The sequence below is a fragment of the Sinocyclocheilus rhinocerous genome, unplaced genomic scaffold (genome assembly GCF_001515625.1).
Source record: "Sinocyclocheilus rhinocerous isolate Xijiao unplaced genomic scaffold, SAMN03320098_v1.1 scaffold2921, whole genome shotgun sequence".
Classification (NCBI taxonomy): domain Eukaryota; kingdom Metazoa; phylum Chordata; class Actinopteri; order Cypriniformes; family Cyprinidae; genus Sinocyclocheilus; species Sinocyclocheilus rhinocerous.
In genome coordinates, this window is record NW_015655581.1 from 290,956 (window position 1) to 306,912 (window position 15,957).

The 15,957-nt window shown below is 32.8% G+C and overlaps 1 protein-coding gene across 1 annotated transcript; it reads right to left on the reverse strand.

Annotated features, from left to right (window-relative positions):
* Window positions 1–2,059: 2,059 nt before the first annotated feature.
* LOC107718688 (catechol O-methyltransferase domain-containing protein 1-like) lies at window positions 2,060–5,979 on the reverse strand. The gene is made up of 5 exons (XM_016525878.1): window positions 5,875–5,979; window positions 3,126–3,256; window positions 2,813–2,918; window positions 2,587–2,735; window positions 2,060–2,212 (listed from the first exon to the last, which is right to left on the reverse strand). Exons 2-5 carry the CDS (start codon window positions 3,228–3,230, stop codon window positions 2,060–2,062), a joined length of 513 nt encoding a protein of 170 aa, XP_016381364.1. The 5' UTR covers window positions 3,231–3,256; window positions 5,875–5,979.
* Window positions 5,980–15,957: the final 9,978 nt, after the last annotated feature.

Here is a 15,957-nt window from a genome sequence, read left to right on the forward strand (position 1 = left end):
CTGCGTCTGTACAATCACTAAATTTTAAAATATTATTTTTTTCCATTCTTCCTGTCATAAAATGGGCAACATATTGTCTCAGCATTCTGTTTTTCAGATATGTTTTCAGGGAAATTATGATAATATATAGGCCTATATATATATATTTCAAAAATCATGTTTTTTTATTATGTTATCATGGTTTTATTGTGTTAGTTAGCTGTATTTGTTAGTTATTTTTTTTACCTAATCAAAATAACCCGATTGCAGTTTGATTGAGATTAATTGGAATGCACATAGAAAAAAATATGATTTTTGAAAGTTGTTAAAAATAGAGTTATCTGTTTTTGCAAATGAACTCTTCATATATAAATATAAATAATAAAAACGCAAAAAAACAAACAAAAAAAAGTAATATGAGGTATGCCTGAGAGCAGTGGTTTCTGAGCTAGGATTGGTCAGTGATGTTTTAGGGCGGGGCTTAGCGAAAGTCTGAAATCGCATACTTCCCTACTATACAGTATGCGAAAAACAGTATGTGAGGCGAGTAGTTTGTCCGAATAAAACAGTAGAATTCAAATTCAAATGTAGTATGTACTCAGTATGTGATTTCGGACGCACCGTCAATTTTAACGCCGACAGAGCGAGGTGAGGTTAAAGTGGAGAAACATTTAATATTTGACATCCGTTTTTTTTTTTACCATAGAAAAGTTAAACGACCGACTGTAATATCCAGTGATGCAAATTACTCAACTTTTTTCTCAAATATGGTCGTTTTGAACTGAAAATATGATATTGTTTACGTGATTCATGTAATTCATAACTGAATGAGTTTTGCGGTTTCGACATGCGTGACCCTGGAGCACAAAACCAGTCATAAGGGTAAATTTTCTGAAATTTAGATTTATGCTTCATATGAAAGCTGAATAAATAAGCTTTCCATTGATGTATGGTTTGTTAGGATCGGACAATATTTGGTCGAGATACAACAATTTGAATATCTGGAATCTGAGGGTGCAAAAAAATCAAAATATTGAGAAAATCATCTTTAAAGTTGTCCAAATGAAGTTCTTAGCAATGCATATTACTAATCAAAAATTAAGTTTTGATATATTTAAACAGGATGTGAGGCGAGTAGTTTGTCCGAATAAAACAGTAGAATTCAAATTCAAATGTAGTATGTACTCAGTATGTGATTTCGGACCCACCGTCAATTTTAACGCCGACAGAGCGAGGTGAGGTTAAAGTGGAGAAACATTTAATATTTGACAACCGTTTTTTTACGATAGAAAAGTTAAACGACCGACTGTAATATCCAGTGATGCAAATTACTCAACTTTTTTTCTCAAATATGGTCGTTTTGAACTGAAAATATGTTGTTTACGTGATTCATGTAATTCATAACTGAATGAGTTTTGCAAAATCTGGAATCTGAGGGTGCAAAAAAATCAAAATATTGAGAAAATCATCTTTAAAGTTGTCCAAATGAAGTTCTTAGCAATGCATATTACTAATCAAAAATGAAGTTTTGATATATTTACGGTAGGAAATTTACAAAATATCTTCATGGAACATGATCTTTACTTAATATCCTAATGATTTTTGGCATAAAAGAAAAATCTATAATTTTGACCCATACAATGTATTGTTGGCTATTGCTACAAATATACCCCAGCGACTTAAGACTGCTTTTGTGCTCCAGGGTCACATATTAGCATAAAAATAAAAGTGCATGTGTGCATATTATTGTGTGCATATTATTAGCAAATAGTTTAAAAATGATTACTTCCCAACTAGAATTAGACCTAGAATTTCCAAAAAATAAAAATAAAAAGGCATGGTTGCAGCCTTGCTTTGACTTACAGACATTCCAAACATTTATTTAAAATATTCCAGATTTCAGTGCAGTAACTGTTTATTGAAAACTTTTATGCCACAAATACATATTTGAAACGTATTTTCATAATCAATAGATGAACAATTTAATACAAAACTTTTAATTATTACAAAGCATATTCTCAACTGAACGACCTAAATCAATGATTACAAATGTTTTCTTCAGTCAGTTCTGGTGGTAAAGTCATATTTTGAATGCTAATGTCAGCCCGTCGCCTACTGTTAACATGCTCAGCTGGATTCTGACGTCTCGATGGAGCTTCTTGTTCAGTTTATCGATGCTGATGGAGTCGATGTCGCCTTCTTCTGGGTTCACCACTCGACCGCTCCACAAAACCTAGGGGTCAGATATTTGTTTCAAAAGAAATTTATACATTAAATGGATCAAAAGTGACAGTAACGACATTTATAATGTTAGAAAAGGTTTCTATTTAAAATAAATGCTGTTCTTTTGATCTTTTTATTCATCTGTGAATCCTGAAAAATAAAATGTATCACGGTTTCCACAAAAATATTGTGCTTGAAAATTACATTTACAGTAAATATGCACTTCATAACTTTGTGCAAAAAAGGTTTTAATATTACAAACGACTTTGTATAGTGAGTTTATGATCAGTAAAGCGGACTAATAATGAAGTTCTAGTTTAGAAAACGAAGAAAAGTAAAGTTGCTTCATGCACAATAGGGCCAGAATCGAGCATAAATAGGGACATAATTAAAGCGCTCATGTGTTGCTCTCACCAGTCTCCAGAAGGGTCTGCCGATGTTGATGTATTCCTCACTGACGTCGCACGCGATCAGTTTCCCGTCTGCAGGCAGGGTGAGCGCGATACTCAACGCGTTATATCCCGTATAAACACCTGATCATGCACAGATTCATTAGACACGTCGAGGGATTTACAGAATATCTGTGCAACTTACTGCAAAAGTCACGTACCAATTTCAATGGCTTTCTTGACCTTGATTAAACTGGCTAAATTTGCCATGAACTGCGACTGCTCACAGGCCACCATGATCATGCTCAACTTGTGCTCCATGGTTTTCTAGAGATGTAAAGAGAAATAATTAAGCACAGTTACTGAAATTAAGTTCATTAAACACAGTTACTGTACAACATAAGACAAATGTTCCCATTTGGGGAAATACAAAAGCAAACAAATTATTCTTCGACATTTATTAGTTGTGATACCTTTAAACCTCCTTTGGATTTGATCACTATTATCCATCATTATGAACAGAAATATACGTACCTGGCGCAGTTTTTTGAGGGCTGGATGTTCCCTCAGCGAGTGATTGAGGAGGTACTGCATCACTGGATCATCTTTCCTTCCCACGTGACTTTTACCTGACGACATTCTGAAGAATTTAGATTTGCGTTTGCCTTTAGCAAGAAGAAACCAGAGAAAGACTGCATGTTATTAAGACAACACCTTACTTTAATCTTCTACCTGCAGGTGGGATTTCATGCAATTATTATTATTTGCACAATTTTTATTAATTGATTTTTGATAAATGTTTATTATTTATTTGCAATTTCAAAATAAAATAAGCAGTTTATTTCAATTTCACATGCTAATTTATTTATTTATTTTACTACTATTATTATTATTACAATTATTTATCTATTTGCAATGTCAACATAACCTGGAGAGGGGTTTTTTTGTGCAATACCACATGCAATTTGTTTTTAATACAAATATTATTAATACAAATATTTATTATTTGCAGTTTCATGCTGTTATTTTTGAGTACTCTGCAAATAATAATCAAACATTTTGCATGAAAAGTGTTTTTGGACTTTTCAACAGTATATATAACAATATATTTAAAATAATAATAATAAATAACAACACACACACAATGCACTTATTATTTGATTTTTGTTATACTTCGTCATATCCTGAATTCTATTTAGGTGGGAACTCCATAAAAACAGTTAATGTTTTAATAAACAGTTTAACATCAAGCTTACTTCTATTAAAAAAGACAATAAAACAAGTAAAAAAAAACATTATCTTTATTTTAACTCATTCGTTTTTTTAATTTATTATATATATATATATATATATATATATATGATGGGGCTAGTGAAAATATTTTGTAAAATACATTTAAACATATAAAAATCAGCTTTTCCTGAAAAATGAGAGTACAATATAGAATGCAAATATATAGTTACACGGATATTAAAATGTGATTGCTAAGTCATAGAGAGTGTCTTTTAGGAAACTGAGTTATAATGCAGTTGCTATATGGGGTTGTTCAAACTGGTATCCTTAAATGAGCAATAACTACACCAGTTGTTGCACAAAAAAAGTTGCTAAATGCTTTTGCGGTGTTTTGCTTGGTTACAACATTCATCAGGATTAGGAATATTCCCAAATGCTGCTGCAGCAGGAAACGGCCACACAAATACAAAGTGCTCAGTGTCTTCTGTTCATTATAATAATATTTCACAATTTTACTGTATTTTTTATCAAATACATGCAGCCTTGGTGAGCAGAAGAGACTTTTGAACAGTTTGATGTAAATCATATATCATAAGTCATTGATGCTGAACACCACTGTATGGAAGCTCATTTCCTCCATGGAAAAATACTTTTAAAAAGAAATTATAATGATTTTTATCTCACAATTCTGCTTTTTTCTTACAATTCTGAGTTTATATCTCACAATTCTAACTCTTTTTCGAATTCTTTTTTTTTTTAATTCTGACTCAGAATTACAAGAAATTGTTCCGGAAGAGAAACGAGTCACTTCCCTCTATTTCCCGGGGTTCCCGCTTTCGGCACTCACCCACAAAATATCCCGCTGTAAAAATCACTCCCAGCGTCGCTGAGCCTATAAGCGCTTCTCTGGAGAAGTTATGAAATGGCATTATTATTATTATTACCACCGCTCTTCATCTGAAGGTATTTACATCTGACAGAGGTGAGCGCGCGCAGCGAGACACATGACCGACACACATGAAGACGCTTACCGTAAAACACCCTGCATGTGCGCGTATCGATCAAGTTCTGCGTGACTAATGTGCTTTTAAGGACAAGTTTAAGATGTATGATTGGAATATTATTTTTGCTATTCTGTTTGCCGTCTGATTCCCTATTAATATGAGAGTTAAGGCGGTGTATTCGACTATAGTGTGCAGTGATTAGACATTATGACAAAAAAAAAGTTGGTGTTTTATACCAAAATATGTGTGTGTGTGTGTGTGTGTGTGTTTCGACCAAAACTCCATACGAAAAGACAGTATTTTAAAGATTCACACATTTCTGTGTCTTGAAGTAATTTGTTCTGTTTTGTTTTTGCGCTTAAACTCGGAGAATTACGACACGCGCGACATCCAGGTCATGTGACTGTCAGTGTTGCCAAGTCCGTGGTTTTCCCGCGGAATCGGGCTGCTTTAACACTGTTGCCGCGGGTTGTTTTTCATGTCCGCGGGTTGAAACGACCCCAATAACGTGATATTTAGCCCCTGGAATGCGAAATTTACAAAGCGAACCCCGCCAAAAAAACGTGTATTTTACTCCCCGGAACGTAATTTTTAACCGGGACCCTCTAAACGCGATTGGGCGGGTTTTGTTGTGAAAATCTGGCAACCCTGCTGGAGCTGCTTCGCTCATGGAGACTGTTTATTATTTGAAATATTATTTAATGCGTTTAATGTATTGACAGCCGTAGTGTGTGAGATTGTTATTTTAATGAATTTATTTTTTATAACAATCTCTTAAACGTTTTTCTACTCCGTATCCATTGTCGTTTGTAGGCAAATAAAGGAGTAAAACAACATACCGATGCGCCTCTGACAGCTCATTAAACTCGTTAAATAGAATCTTCGTTACAAAACCCGATGCATGCGCTTATTAATAAAATAATCTGAATGCATTATTTGACACATGCATGACTGCATAAACAAACCGTGCCATTATCATCAGAGATTATGAGCGATAATATGCATGTCGTATTAAACTCCAGTACAGACGTGAAGCTGTAACTTACTGTAAGTCAGTGTTATTAGTTGAGTTGTGTGCTTTCTTCTCTGCTGCTGCTGCTGCTGCTGTTCTCTTTCTTCTGTAAAATGGCTTCAGTTTGGGGGTGGAGATTGTCCGCTTGATGAATATTAAACATGACACAATAATCGCTTTGTTTGAGAGCAATGCTTAGGAGAAATGAATAGACAGTTTCTTCCATGAAGTGCACCAAACAATCTGCTGTCAAGTATTTTGCAGACCTAATGCAAAAGAGATTATTTTTCTCTATATATAATTTAGAAATGTAGAAAATAATTTATTATATATAATCAATAAAAATGTATTATTATTATTATCTTTTTTAATTTTATTACATATTTTTACATTTTTTAATTATTTAATTATATCTACAATTATTTATATGTGTGTATATATAATGTTTATTATTATTATTATTATCTTTAATTTATTAAATTATTAATATCTTAAAGTTTACAATTTAACTCTAATAATTAAAAAACTTTTTTAAATTGTTTACATTTTTAAACAATTAATTTTATCTACTAATATATATATATATATAATTTTATTATTGCATTTTAATGTAAAACCTTTTTAAATATTTAATAGCCTATTAATATGTTTGTATAGCCAGGCATTACATTTTACAATTTAAATTTGTCTACTAATAAAAAAATTTAATTGTTTACATTTTTAAACATTTAATTTTATCTACTTGTTAAAAAGTTCTTGTTATTAATGTTGTTAATGCCACTGGCTCTATTCAACTTGTGCATGTTTATAAAGCTTTAATGTATTCTAGGCTACCTTGAAGCTGTGTGATTTATTTTGGCATATAAATCAAAGCTGTTTGTTTAGTGACTTTTTCAGATATTTGTTGGATGCAGATGAGGTGCGGGTTATATAACCGGCTCATGGTTTCATAATAGCATATCCAAACTGAAGTACACATTTAATGAAACTTTTCAGGATAGCAGTTTATTTGCTGTCAGCTTTGAGAATATTTACTCAGAACATTACTTTATAACTGATAGTTTATATAGATAGATTGCAGGATTGAACTTGCACAGTGATTTTGCAGTATCGTTGTGTTTAGAGAGGCTGATATTCACCTGCAGGTGGCGCTGTACTGCAATGCATGTGACTGAAGCACATTCTGCTGGTCATGATGACTTGCAAGAGTTTGTTTTTCAGAAATAATAAATCACCAGAGGCAGAAATAAAGCGCACCATCCGTAATCCAGTTTTATTTTCATTATAAATTAATGTGCACTCAAACTTTATTTTGTAGAGCATTTCATTTAAAAAGTCTGCTATCTGAAACTTTTAATTCCAGAAATGTAAAGGTGTTTGCAAAAGATTTATATTTCAAATAAAAGCTGTTCTTTTTTTTTCTTTTTCTTTTTTACTTTCTTTTCATCAAAGAATCCTGAAAAATAAAATGTAAATTTAGCATATTGACTGCTGAAAATAAATAAATTACATTTTACAATAGATTCAAATAAACAAAAGCTATTTTAAGTTGCAATCATATTTCACAACATTACTGTTTTTACTGCATTTTTAACACACACAAATAAATGCAACCTTGGCGAGCAGAAGAGACTTCTTTCATAAAATAAAAAATACTTACTGACCCCAGACGTTTGTGTAAATATAAATTTGTAGCAATAAAAAAACTATACTTCCAATTTTAATGAATTGTATTCACTTCCATGATTTTTCAAGTCCTTGAAATCACATTTCTGTGAAATTGCAAACTTTATTTCACATTGCACATAAATGAACAACCCAAAGCAGTGCTAAAGCAGTGCTAAACCACTCAAAAGTAAACAAAAATGTCCATTAGACAGCCACACCTCTTAAATTATTAAATTAAATCTAGTATTTCATTGAAATATGACATTTTGAATATGACAAGTCATTTTATTGTAATAACATTTCATAATATTACTATATTTACTGTATTTTTGATCAAATAAATGCAGCCTTGGTGAGCAGCAGAGACTTAGGTAGTGCGTTTTTAAATCATAATCATAAAGTATCATGCGACCGACTGCTGACAGAGCACCTGTTCTACTGTTTAAATAATGATCCTGTCCATCAATCCTCATGACAGCTGCTAAATAACAGGTCAGGACGCGGGTAATACAGCCATCATCATCATCATCTGACCAGCAGAGGTCAGAAAGCATGATCTGGACGGTGTGTCATGTGCACGAGCACATCTCAGGTTCCTCTTAAAGCGCGTGACGGCATTAATGCCGCAGTTGAACGCTTGAACGTTTTTTATGGACTTTTCCTCTGGATTGACTTCAGAGCCGTGTGTCGGAGTGACTTATGGGCTGAGACCGGGTCCAGAGCCCGAGAGCCCAGCTGGCACCCATCAGCCCAATGAAAGTGGTAATTGGGCAGCATTTGAAGGCTGGTATTTGTAATTAAGCCGCTGGAGCCGTGATTTCAGCCCGTATAAAGGCAGCATTGAGCAGAGGCGTTTTGCATGTGTGCAACTCAACCCCGTCATCAAAGCGTTCCTCTGATCTCATATTTTGTAGAGCATTTCATTTAAAAAGTCTGCTATCTGAAACTTTTAATTCCAGAAATGTAAAGGTGTTTCAAGCTAATATATCTGGGCAGTCTGTGCTTCCTGAAAAGCGTTTGTGTTGAGTTTGCTGACATGTCCCTAAACTTAACTCAGACTTTAACGCTTCTGCTGATAAACACTGATATTTACATCAGAAAATGCAAAACTAGTTTATAATGCTTTATATGTTTAGTATACATGTCCAAATGTTAGAGATCAGTAGTAAAAAAAAATAAAATAATAATGCAGCCTTGGTGAGCAGCAGAGACTTAGGTAGTGCGTTTTTAAATCATAATCATAAAGTATCATGCGACCGACTGCTGACAGAGCACCTGTTCTACTGTTTAAATAATGATCCTGTCCATCAATCCTCATGACAGCTGCTAAATAACAGGTCAGGACGCGGGTAATACAGCCATCATCATCATCATCTGACCAGCAGAGGTCAGAAAGCATGATCTGGACGGTGTGTCATGTGCACGAGCACATCTCAGGTTCCTCTTAAAGCGCGTGACGGCATTAATGCCGCAGTTGAACGCTTGAACGTTTTTTATGGACTTTTCCTCTGGATTGACTTCAGAGCCGTGTGTCGGAGTGACTTATGGGCTGAGACCGGGTCCAGAGCCCGAGAGCCCAGCTGGCACCCATCAGCCCAATGAAAGCGGTAATTGGGCAGCATTTGAAGGCTGGTATTTGTAATTAAGCCGCTGGAGCCGTGATTTCAGCCCGTATAAAGGCAGCATTGAGCAGAGGCGTTTTGCATGTGTGCAACTCAACCCCGTCATCAAAGCGTTCCTCTGATCTCAGATCAGGCCTGCTGGAGGATTTTCATTTGGAGAATCGGCGGGAAGTGATACAGCATTTTTCTGCCAAACCTAAATACCTGATCAGACAATAAAGTGGAGGCAGAACAAAGCATCTGTGTTTATTAAATTAAATTAAATAATTATTTTTCTCTCTGAAGTTGTGCATGAACGCATTTTTTATGGTGGGGCCCGAAGGGAAAAATAATTGTTTGCATGGTGTTTCAACTAAAATTGTATTTACAAGCAATACATTTGTGCAATTAGGCTACCTTTATCATTTACTGCAAGATATTTCGCATTTAACAAGGCATATGTTTTTTTACAGTAAAATGATACTAATACAGTAAAATACTAGTCACCTTTATAATTTGTTGATGTGGCATTTAAAGAAGTCACATTAGTTTATAGTTTCAGTATGCTTTGGAGTGTTTTATGGTATTTAGTTTACTGCAATTTTGTTTTAGAATTATTTATTTATTTTATTTGAGTATTATTTATTTATGTACTATAATAGTATTTATTCATATTTTCAATGAGCTTTTTGTATATTTATTATTAAATATTTCTATTTTATTTTTATTTTTATTTCAGTTTTAGTAATTTAATCTTATTTTAGTTCAGCTAGTTGCCAAACAACATTTCTAATTTTCTTTTCAAGTTTTTCATTTACATTTTTTTCATTTATTATTTTTTTATTTTATTTCAGCTTTATTTCAGTTAACACAAAATATTTCATATGTGCTTTTGTATTTTTTATTAGTACACATTTCTATTTTTATTTTATTTTGTTATTACCGGTTTAGTATTTTTAGTAATTTAGTGATTTTCATTTTTAAGTTTGTTTTTCATTTAATATTTTTATTTGTTTCCACCTATTCTTTTTTATTTCAGCTTTGTTTTAGTTAGTAGTCACAAAATATTTTTAATAATTTTAGTTTTTATATGTGCTTTTTTAAATGGGTAAATATTTCTATTTGTATTTTATTTACTTTTATTTCAGTTTTAGTAATTTTAGTAACTTAAACTTCTTTTATTTCAGCTAGTTGCCAAGGCAGCATTTCTAAGCTTCAGTTTTTAAATTTAAGTTTTCATCTAATATTTATATATTCAGCTTTATTTTAATTAACATCAAATATTTTTAATACACTGTAAAAACAAATTTCACGCAAGTAAATTTCACAAATAATTACAAAGAAGTTGCACAAGTAACACATTGAATTAAATCTGACATTTTTAAGTAGAAAAACTAAAATAGGATTTTCTTTTAAAAACTTTTGTTTACAACTTAGAAAGATGTTTTTTTTTACTTAAGAACAGCACTTGTTTATTGCAAACTTTAGTGTTGCATTTAATTGATTGTGTTTGGCCTCTTTTGATGAAAGACTGCGTTGTGAGCACGTTTTTAGATATCTGTAGTAGTATTATTATTATATAACTGAATTATGAAAACAGTTATGAACCATAAAACACACAGCCTGTCGAAATCATGCAGTAATGCCTTTTGTAAGAGTTCCTGCATGTCTGAGGCTTCAGTTTGCAGAGCAGTGTTAATCGTTTTCCTCTGTACCCGTGACGTCTTCAGATGATCATATTCAGAGCTTCAGCACACGCTGTGCTCATAAATGAGTGATATTGAAACAATATTTGTGCTTTGACATGCGGGCTATTCAGAGCAGAGGTCAGATATGGCATTGCTCTGCTATATTTGTTTTTATGATGCCATATTTTGTGTTTATGTGGAAAGCAGCGCTGCAGAAGATTCATGCGGCTGTCATTGATGTCTCATTGCCAGCAGAGCCTCGTCTCCGGTAGTTTTCACATGTCCGTAGTGTTTCTGACGGCTCTGTGTTCATCATAAATGTTCAGAATGGAATGTCTGCACTGCAACAACCTAGCAACCTCTTAGCAACCATCCAGAACGCCATAGCAACGCCATAGCAACTCCATAGCAACGTGCTGAAAACATTCAGAACATTTTAGTAAACGCATTTCTTGTTAATTCTGAACTTCAATGTTCTCTGACAATGTTTCTTCACTTTAACAGTTTTTTTAGTGTGAAGAAATAATGATGAAGACAGTGTTTGTCTTTGATGGATTCAAGCATAAGATAATAAAGTGAAGGCAGAGCTGAACACATTTGCTATGATGCGCCCCAAAGGGAAAAATAATAATTGTTAGCATGGTGCTCCTAATTTTATTTCAGATAAAATTGTATTTACATACAATACATTTAATTTGTGTCAAATGTCATGAAGATATTTTTATAGGTAAAAAGTATGAATTAAGCTACCTTTATAATTTACTGTAAAATATTTTATATTTAATAATGCATGTACTTTTACAGTAAATTAATTGTTTTTCTAAATAAAAAATACTAATCACCTTTATATATTTTTTGATGCAGCATACAGAGAAGTCCCATAGCATAAATTACCATTTCAGAATTAAAAAAATAATAAATAATAATTAATAATTGTATCCATTGATCAAAAGATTTCTATTTTAAATAAATGTTGTTCTTTTGAACTTTCTATTCATCAAAGAATCCTGAAAAAAATTAATTGTGATAAAACAAATCATCTTAATCAGTATCTTTGTCTCGTTTTCTAGTAAAATTATCTAAACAACCTTAATACAAGATAAAATGAAAGATAGTATTATAAAAGATAAATCACATCTAAACAACCTTAATACAAGATCAAATTAAAGATATTAAGACTTGTGTTAAAATAATAATTAATAATTGTATCCATTGATCAAAAGATTTCTATTTTAAATAAATGTTGTTCTTTTGAACTTTCTATTCATCAAAGAATCCTGAAAAAAATTAATTGTGATAAAACAAATCATCTTAATCAGTATCTTTGTCTCGTTTTCTAGTAAAATTATCTAAACAACCTTAATACAAGATAAAATGAAAGATAGTATTATAAAAGATAAATCACATCTAAACAACCTTAATACAAGATCAAATTAAAGATATTAAGACTTGTGTTAAGAGAAAGTTTATTTTCTAACTTAATCATAAATTAACATTTAGTGAGGTGGAGGAAGAAAAATAAACTTAGATCAAATAGATTGTCTGAAGAGTCTCAGTATCTTGCACTATTTTGCTTCTCAAGTAAATAAATCTTGTTTAATGTATATTTAGGTATTTTACTGGAAAACAAGACTAAAGCGTAATGATTTTTGTGGAAAGTCGTGGTTTGCGTATATTTCTATTTCAAATAAATGCTGTTCTTTTGAACTTTCTGTTCATCTGTGAATCCTGAAAAATAAAATGCATCACGGTTTCCACAAAAATATTGTGCAGCACAACTGTTTTCAACATTGATAATAATCAGAAATGTTTCTTGAGCAGCAAATCAGCATATTAGAATGATTTCTGAAGATCATGTGACACTGAAGACTGGAGTAATGATGCTGAAAATACAGCTTTGATCACAGAAATAAATTACACTTTAACAGATATTCACATAGAAAACAGCTGTTTTAAATCATAATAATATTTCACAATTTTACTATATTTTTAATGAAATAAATGCAGCCTTGGTGGAGCATAAGATGCTTACTAAAGTAAAAAAGGAGTGATTTAAAACAAATCTGAGATGGATTGTCATGAGTTATGAAATCGTTCCGTTTAGTCTGTGAAGAATGTCTTGAAGTGTTCTGCTAAGACACACATGCAAGCGTTTCAGAACGACAGCACATCAATCTGAGCTGGAGAACAGACATCTGTGTGAAATATTGCTGTGCTGTCTTTGGAGGGACTGTCGAAAACAGCCCTGAGAAATGCTTTGAGATACGATGCCAGACCTGATTTAAACACCTCAGCGGGGAGAACTTGGACTGCAGTTTCGAGCCGAAGCACGAACATCCCGGTCGCTGGCGTTTAAATACTCTCTAAATTACGGTGTGTGTGTGTGTCTGTGGCGGAGGCCTGCGTGTGTTTGTGGAGCGCTTGTTGAGACTTCATTTATCTTACTCACTGCACATGTGTTCGCTGCTAAGAGTTTCCATGTGTGCACGTGTTCAAGTGTGTGTGTGTTTGTGTATTTGTTTCCAATCTGTGGCTAATTTTCAGTCTCTGTAGACTTGGAAAAAGCGGGCCGTCATTAATCACCTGCGCTTAATGCTTCAGAGGCTTTAAAACAACCGTGTAGCTTCGCACATTTCAAGTCTTTCCAGACTGTTCTGTTGAGTCAAGCATCACTATTTCTACTATATTAAACAGACATCAAATATACTTCAAATATCTCTAATTTTCAATTGAAACCTGACAAACTTGCTCAGAGCACCTTAGCAACCGCATAGCAACGCAGTGTATTTTGTGGGACACAGAAGCGCAACTGTAATGATTCTGTAAACACCCCTTCAGAGTGAGCGATCGTCTGTGTATCATCTGTGCTATTTGTGTTGACGACTAGATTATTAATGTACGACTGGCTTTCACTCCTCTAATATGTGTGAGAGTGTTTAGTTTTGTCTGTTTGTGTATCTTTGGGGATTTACACCAAACACAAATCACCTTTTGCCTCGTTTTCCAGTACAAGCGACAATGGATACGGAGTAAAAAAACGTTTAAGTGATCGTTATAAAAAATAAATTCATTAAAATAACAATCTCACACACTACAGCTGTCGTTTTCCAGTAAACGTCTTTAAAACAAGAATTAATTAAAGGAATAGTTCAGCCAGAAATTTAAATGTGCTCACTCTCAGGTCATCCGAGATTAGGATGAGTTTGTTTCTTCATCAGATTTGGAGAAATGTAGCATTGCATCAGTGTCTCAGCAATGGATGCTCTGCAGTGAATGGGTGCCGTCAGAATGAGAGCGCCAAAATTAATTTGGCGTTTTTGCACAATAAAATCTTTACTGTTTAAATTGTGTTCATTGAACTGTTTTGAATGAAATCGGGAACAACTTCATTGTTATGTTAATATTATGTTATTACCTAATCAGGAAAAAAATAATCAATGGAAGTAACTGCGTGGAAATTGAAAGCATGCATTGCACAGTGCCCTTGTTTTGTCTCATGATGCACACCAGTAATGTTTTTTTCTAAGGCATGTTTATAAAAATTACTTAAATGTCCTAATTGAACTGTGGCCTAATCCTGGTTTAGCCTAAACCCTGACTGTGAAACCAGGCCTTAATATCTTGAACTATTTTACATCTCAGTTAAGTAAATGTACCTAGTTTTATGGGTTTTTAGATATTTCCCTGGAAAACAAGACAAAAATGTAATGATTTTTGTGCAACGTTGAGGTTTGGCCAGAATACAGGAGGGAAAATGGACTGAAAGATTGATTGTGTGAAGAGTGATTGTTGTCACGTCTTCATGTAGTATCAGCGAGAGTCTAGCGAGCGAATCGTGTGTTGGACTGCCAGCTCAACTCCAGGGAAGCGGTGGGTTTGGCTTGTATACCATGCATACGGTCCAGCGCTGCGACTCTTGGAGTCTGTCATGATGAATATTTAAAGGAACTGGGTTTTAAGCTTGCACACCGCAGTACACATGGTAGTGCAGAAGTTTAAGCCAAAAAATTGCAAAAATGCACAATAACCAAAAATGCGGTGTGGCCAAAAAATGCCCATATCTGCTATTTATTTGCTCCATTTAGCCTTTTGTGCTTTTTTTTTTTTTTTTGCAATGAAAGGGCAGGAAGATTTCTTGCATATACATGTCTTATTCTAAACAAAACAGTCTAATTTGATTCAGTGTCAAAGACAAAACCATAAATTCATCTTCTCTTTTATGCTGATTTTTCAGGTCCTAAAATAAACCCTCTTTAGCTGAATTTTTGTTTCCAGAATATCATTTTAAATTTAGACTGAATGTGAAATGTTTTTATAATGGCGTAATTATAAACAACCAACATTCCCTGCTGGGAACAAATGATTAAATATGATTAATTTACAAATATTATTAATTTATGAAACATATAACATAACCTACACTATCAGTCACATTTGACTTATTTAATGCTTTTTATCTGGAGGTTTCTGCTTAATATGCTTTAAATTTAATTTAATTTATTTTTAATTTTTATTTAAACATTTATTTATGACTTACTAATATTATAAATATTACCAGTAGGTTTGCATCATTGCTTTTTTTTATTGCTTTTTTGGAGAAGCTTTGATGATAAATGCTATCTTCATAGCACGTTCCTGTTTTTAATAAATTTTTATTTCTTTAACAAGGCCATAAAAAACTCTTTTTATACCTTTTTTTCCTTTTTATATAAAATGTATACCTATTATATTTATTTGAGATCTTAGAGCTATTCTTCTTTAGTACCTGATTTATTTAACACGTGTAAAATGTAATGCAAAAAGCCAGGCTCATAAACTCCAAATGCTGTGGGCAATAAAATGTAAGTATTTTAAGATATATACAAATAAATCAAGTACATTTTTGAAATAGCTGAAATGTAGAATAACTTTTCGAGGATGCAAATTCATGTTTGTGACAGATGCATTTGTTGATTAATTTTACTAATATATACCTCAGGGGGTTTTATATTATTATTATTATTATTATTGAAGGTTATATTCATTGCAAGGTTAACATACTGTGATGCAGATTACAAACCGAGCCAAACGCCACATAAGAAATCATGATTTTAGTGTCTAAATCAACCAATGCATTCAAAACTCAAATAGACAACGAACTGATGCACCAAAACAATCAGA

Bases quoted from the DNA above. Each gene is read 5' to 3' on its own strand.
- LOC107718688 (XM_016525878.1), bottom strand. From the start codon at position 3,230: ATGTCGTCAGGTAAAAGTCACGTGGGAAGGAAAGATGATCCAGTGATG. The intron at 2,919-3,125 runs GTACGTATATTT...TTACATCTCTAG, and splicing joins CCCTCAAAAAACTGCGCCAG to AAAACCATGGAGCACAAGTT. The intron at 2,213-2,586 runs GTCCCTATTTAT...TCTGACCCCTAG, and splicing joins CACATGAGCGCTTTAATTAT to GTTTTGTGGAGCGGTCGAGT.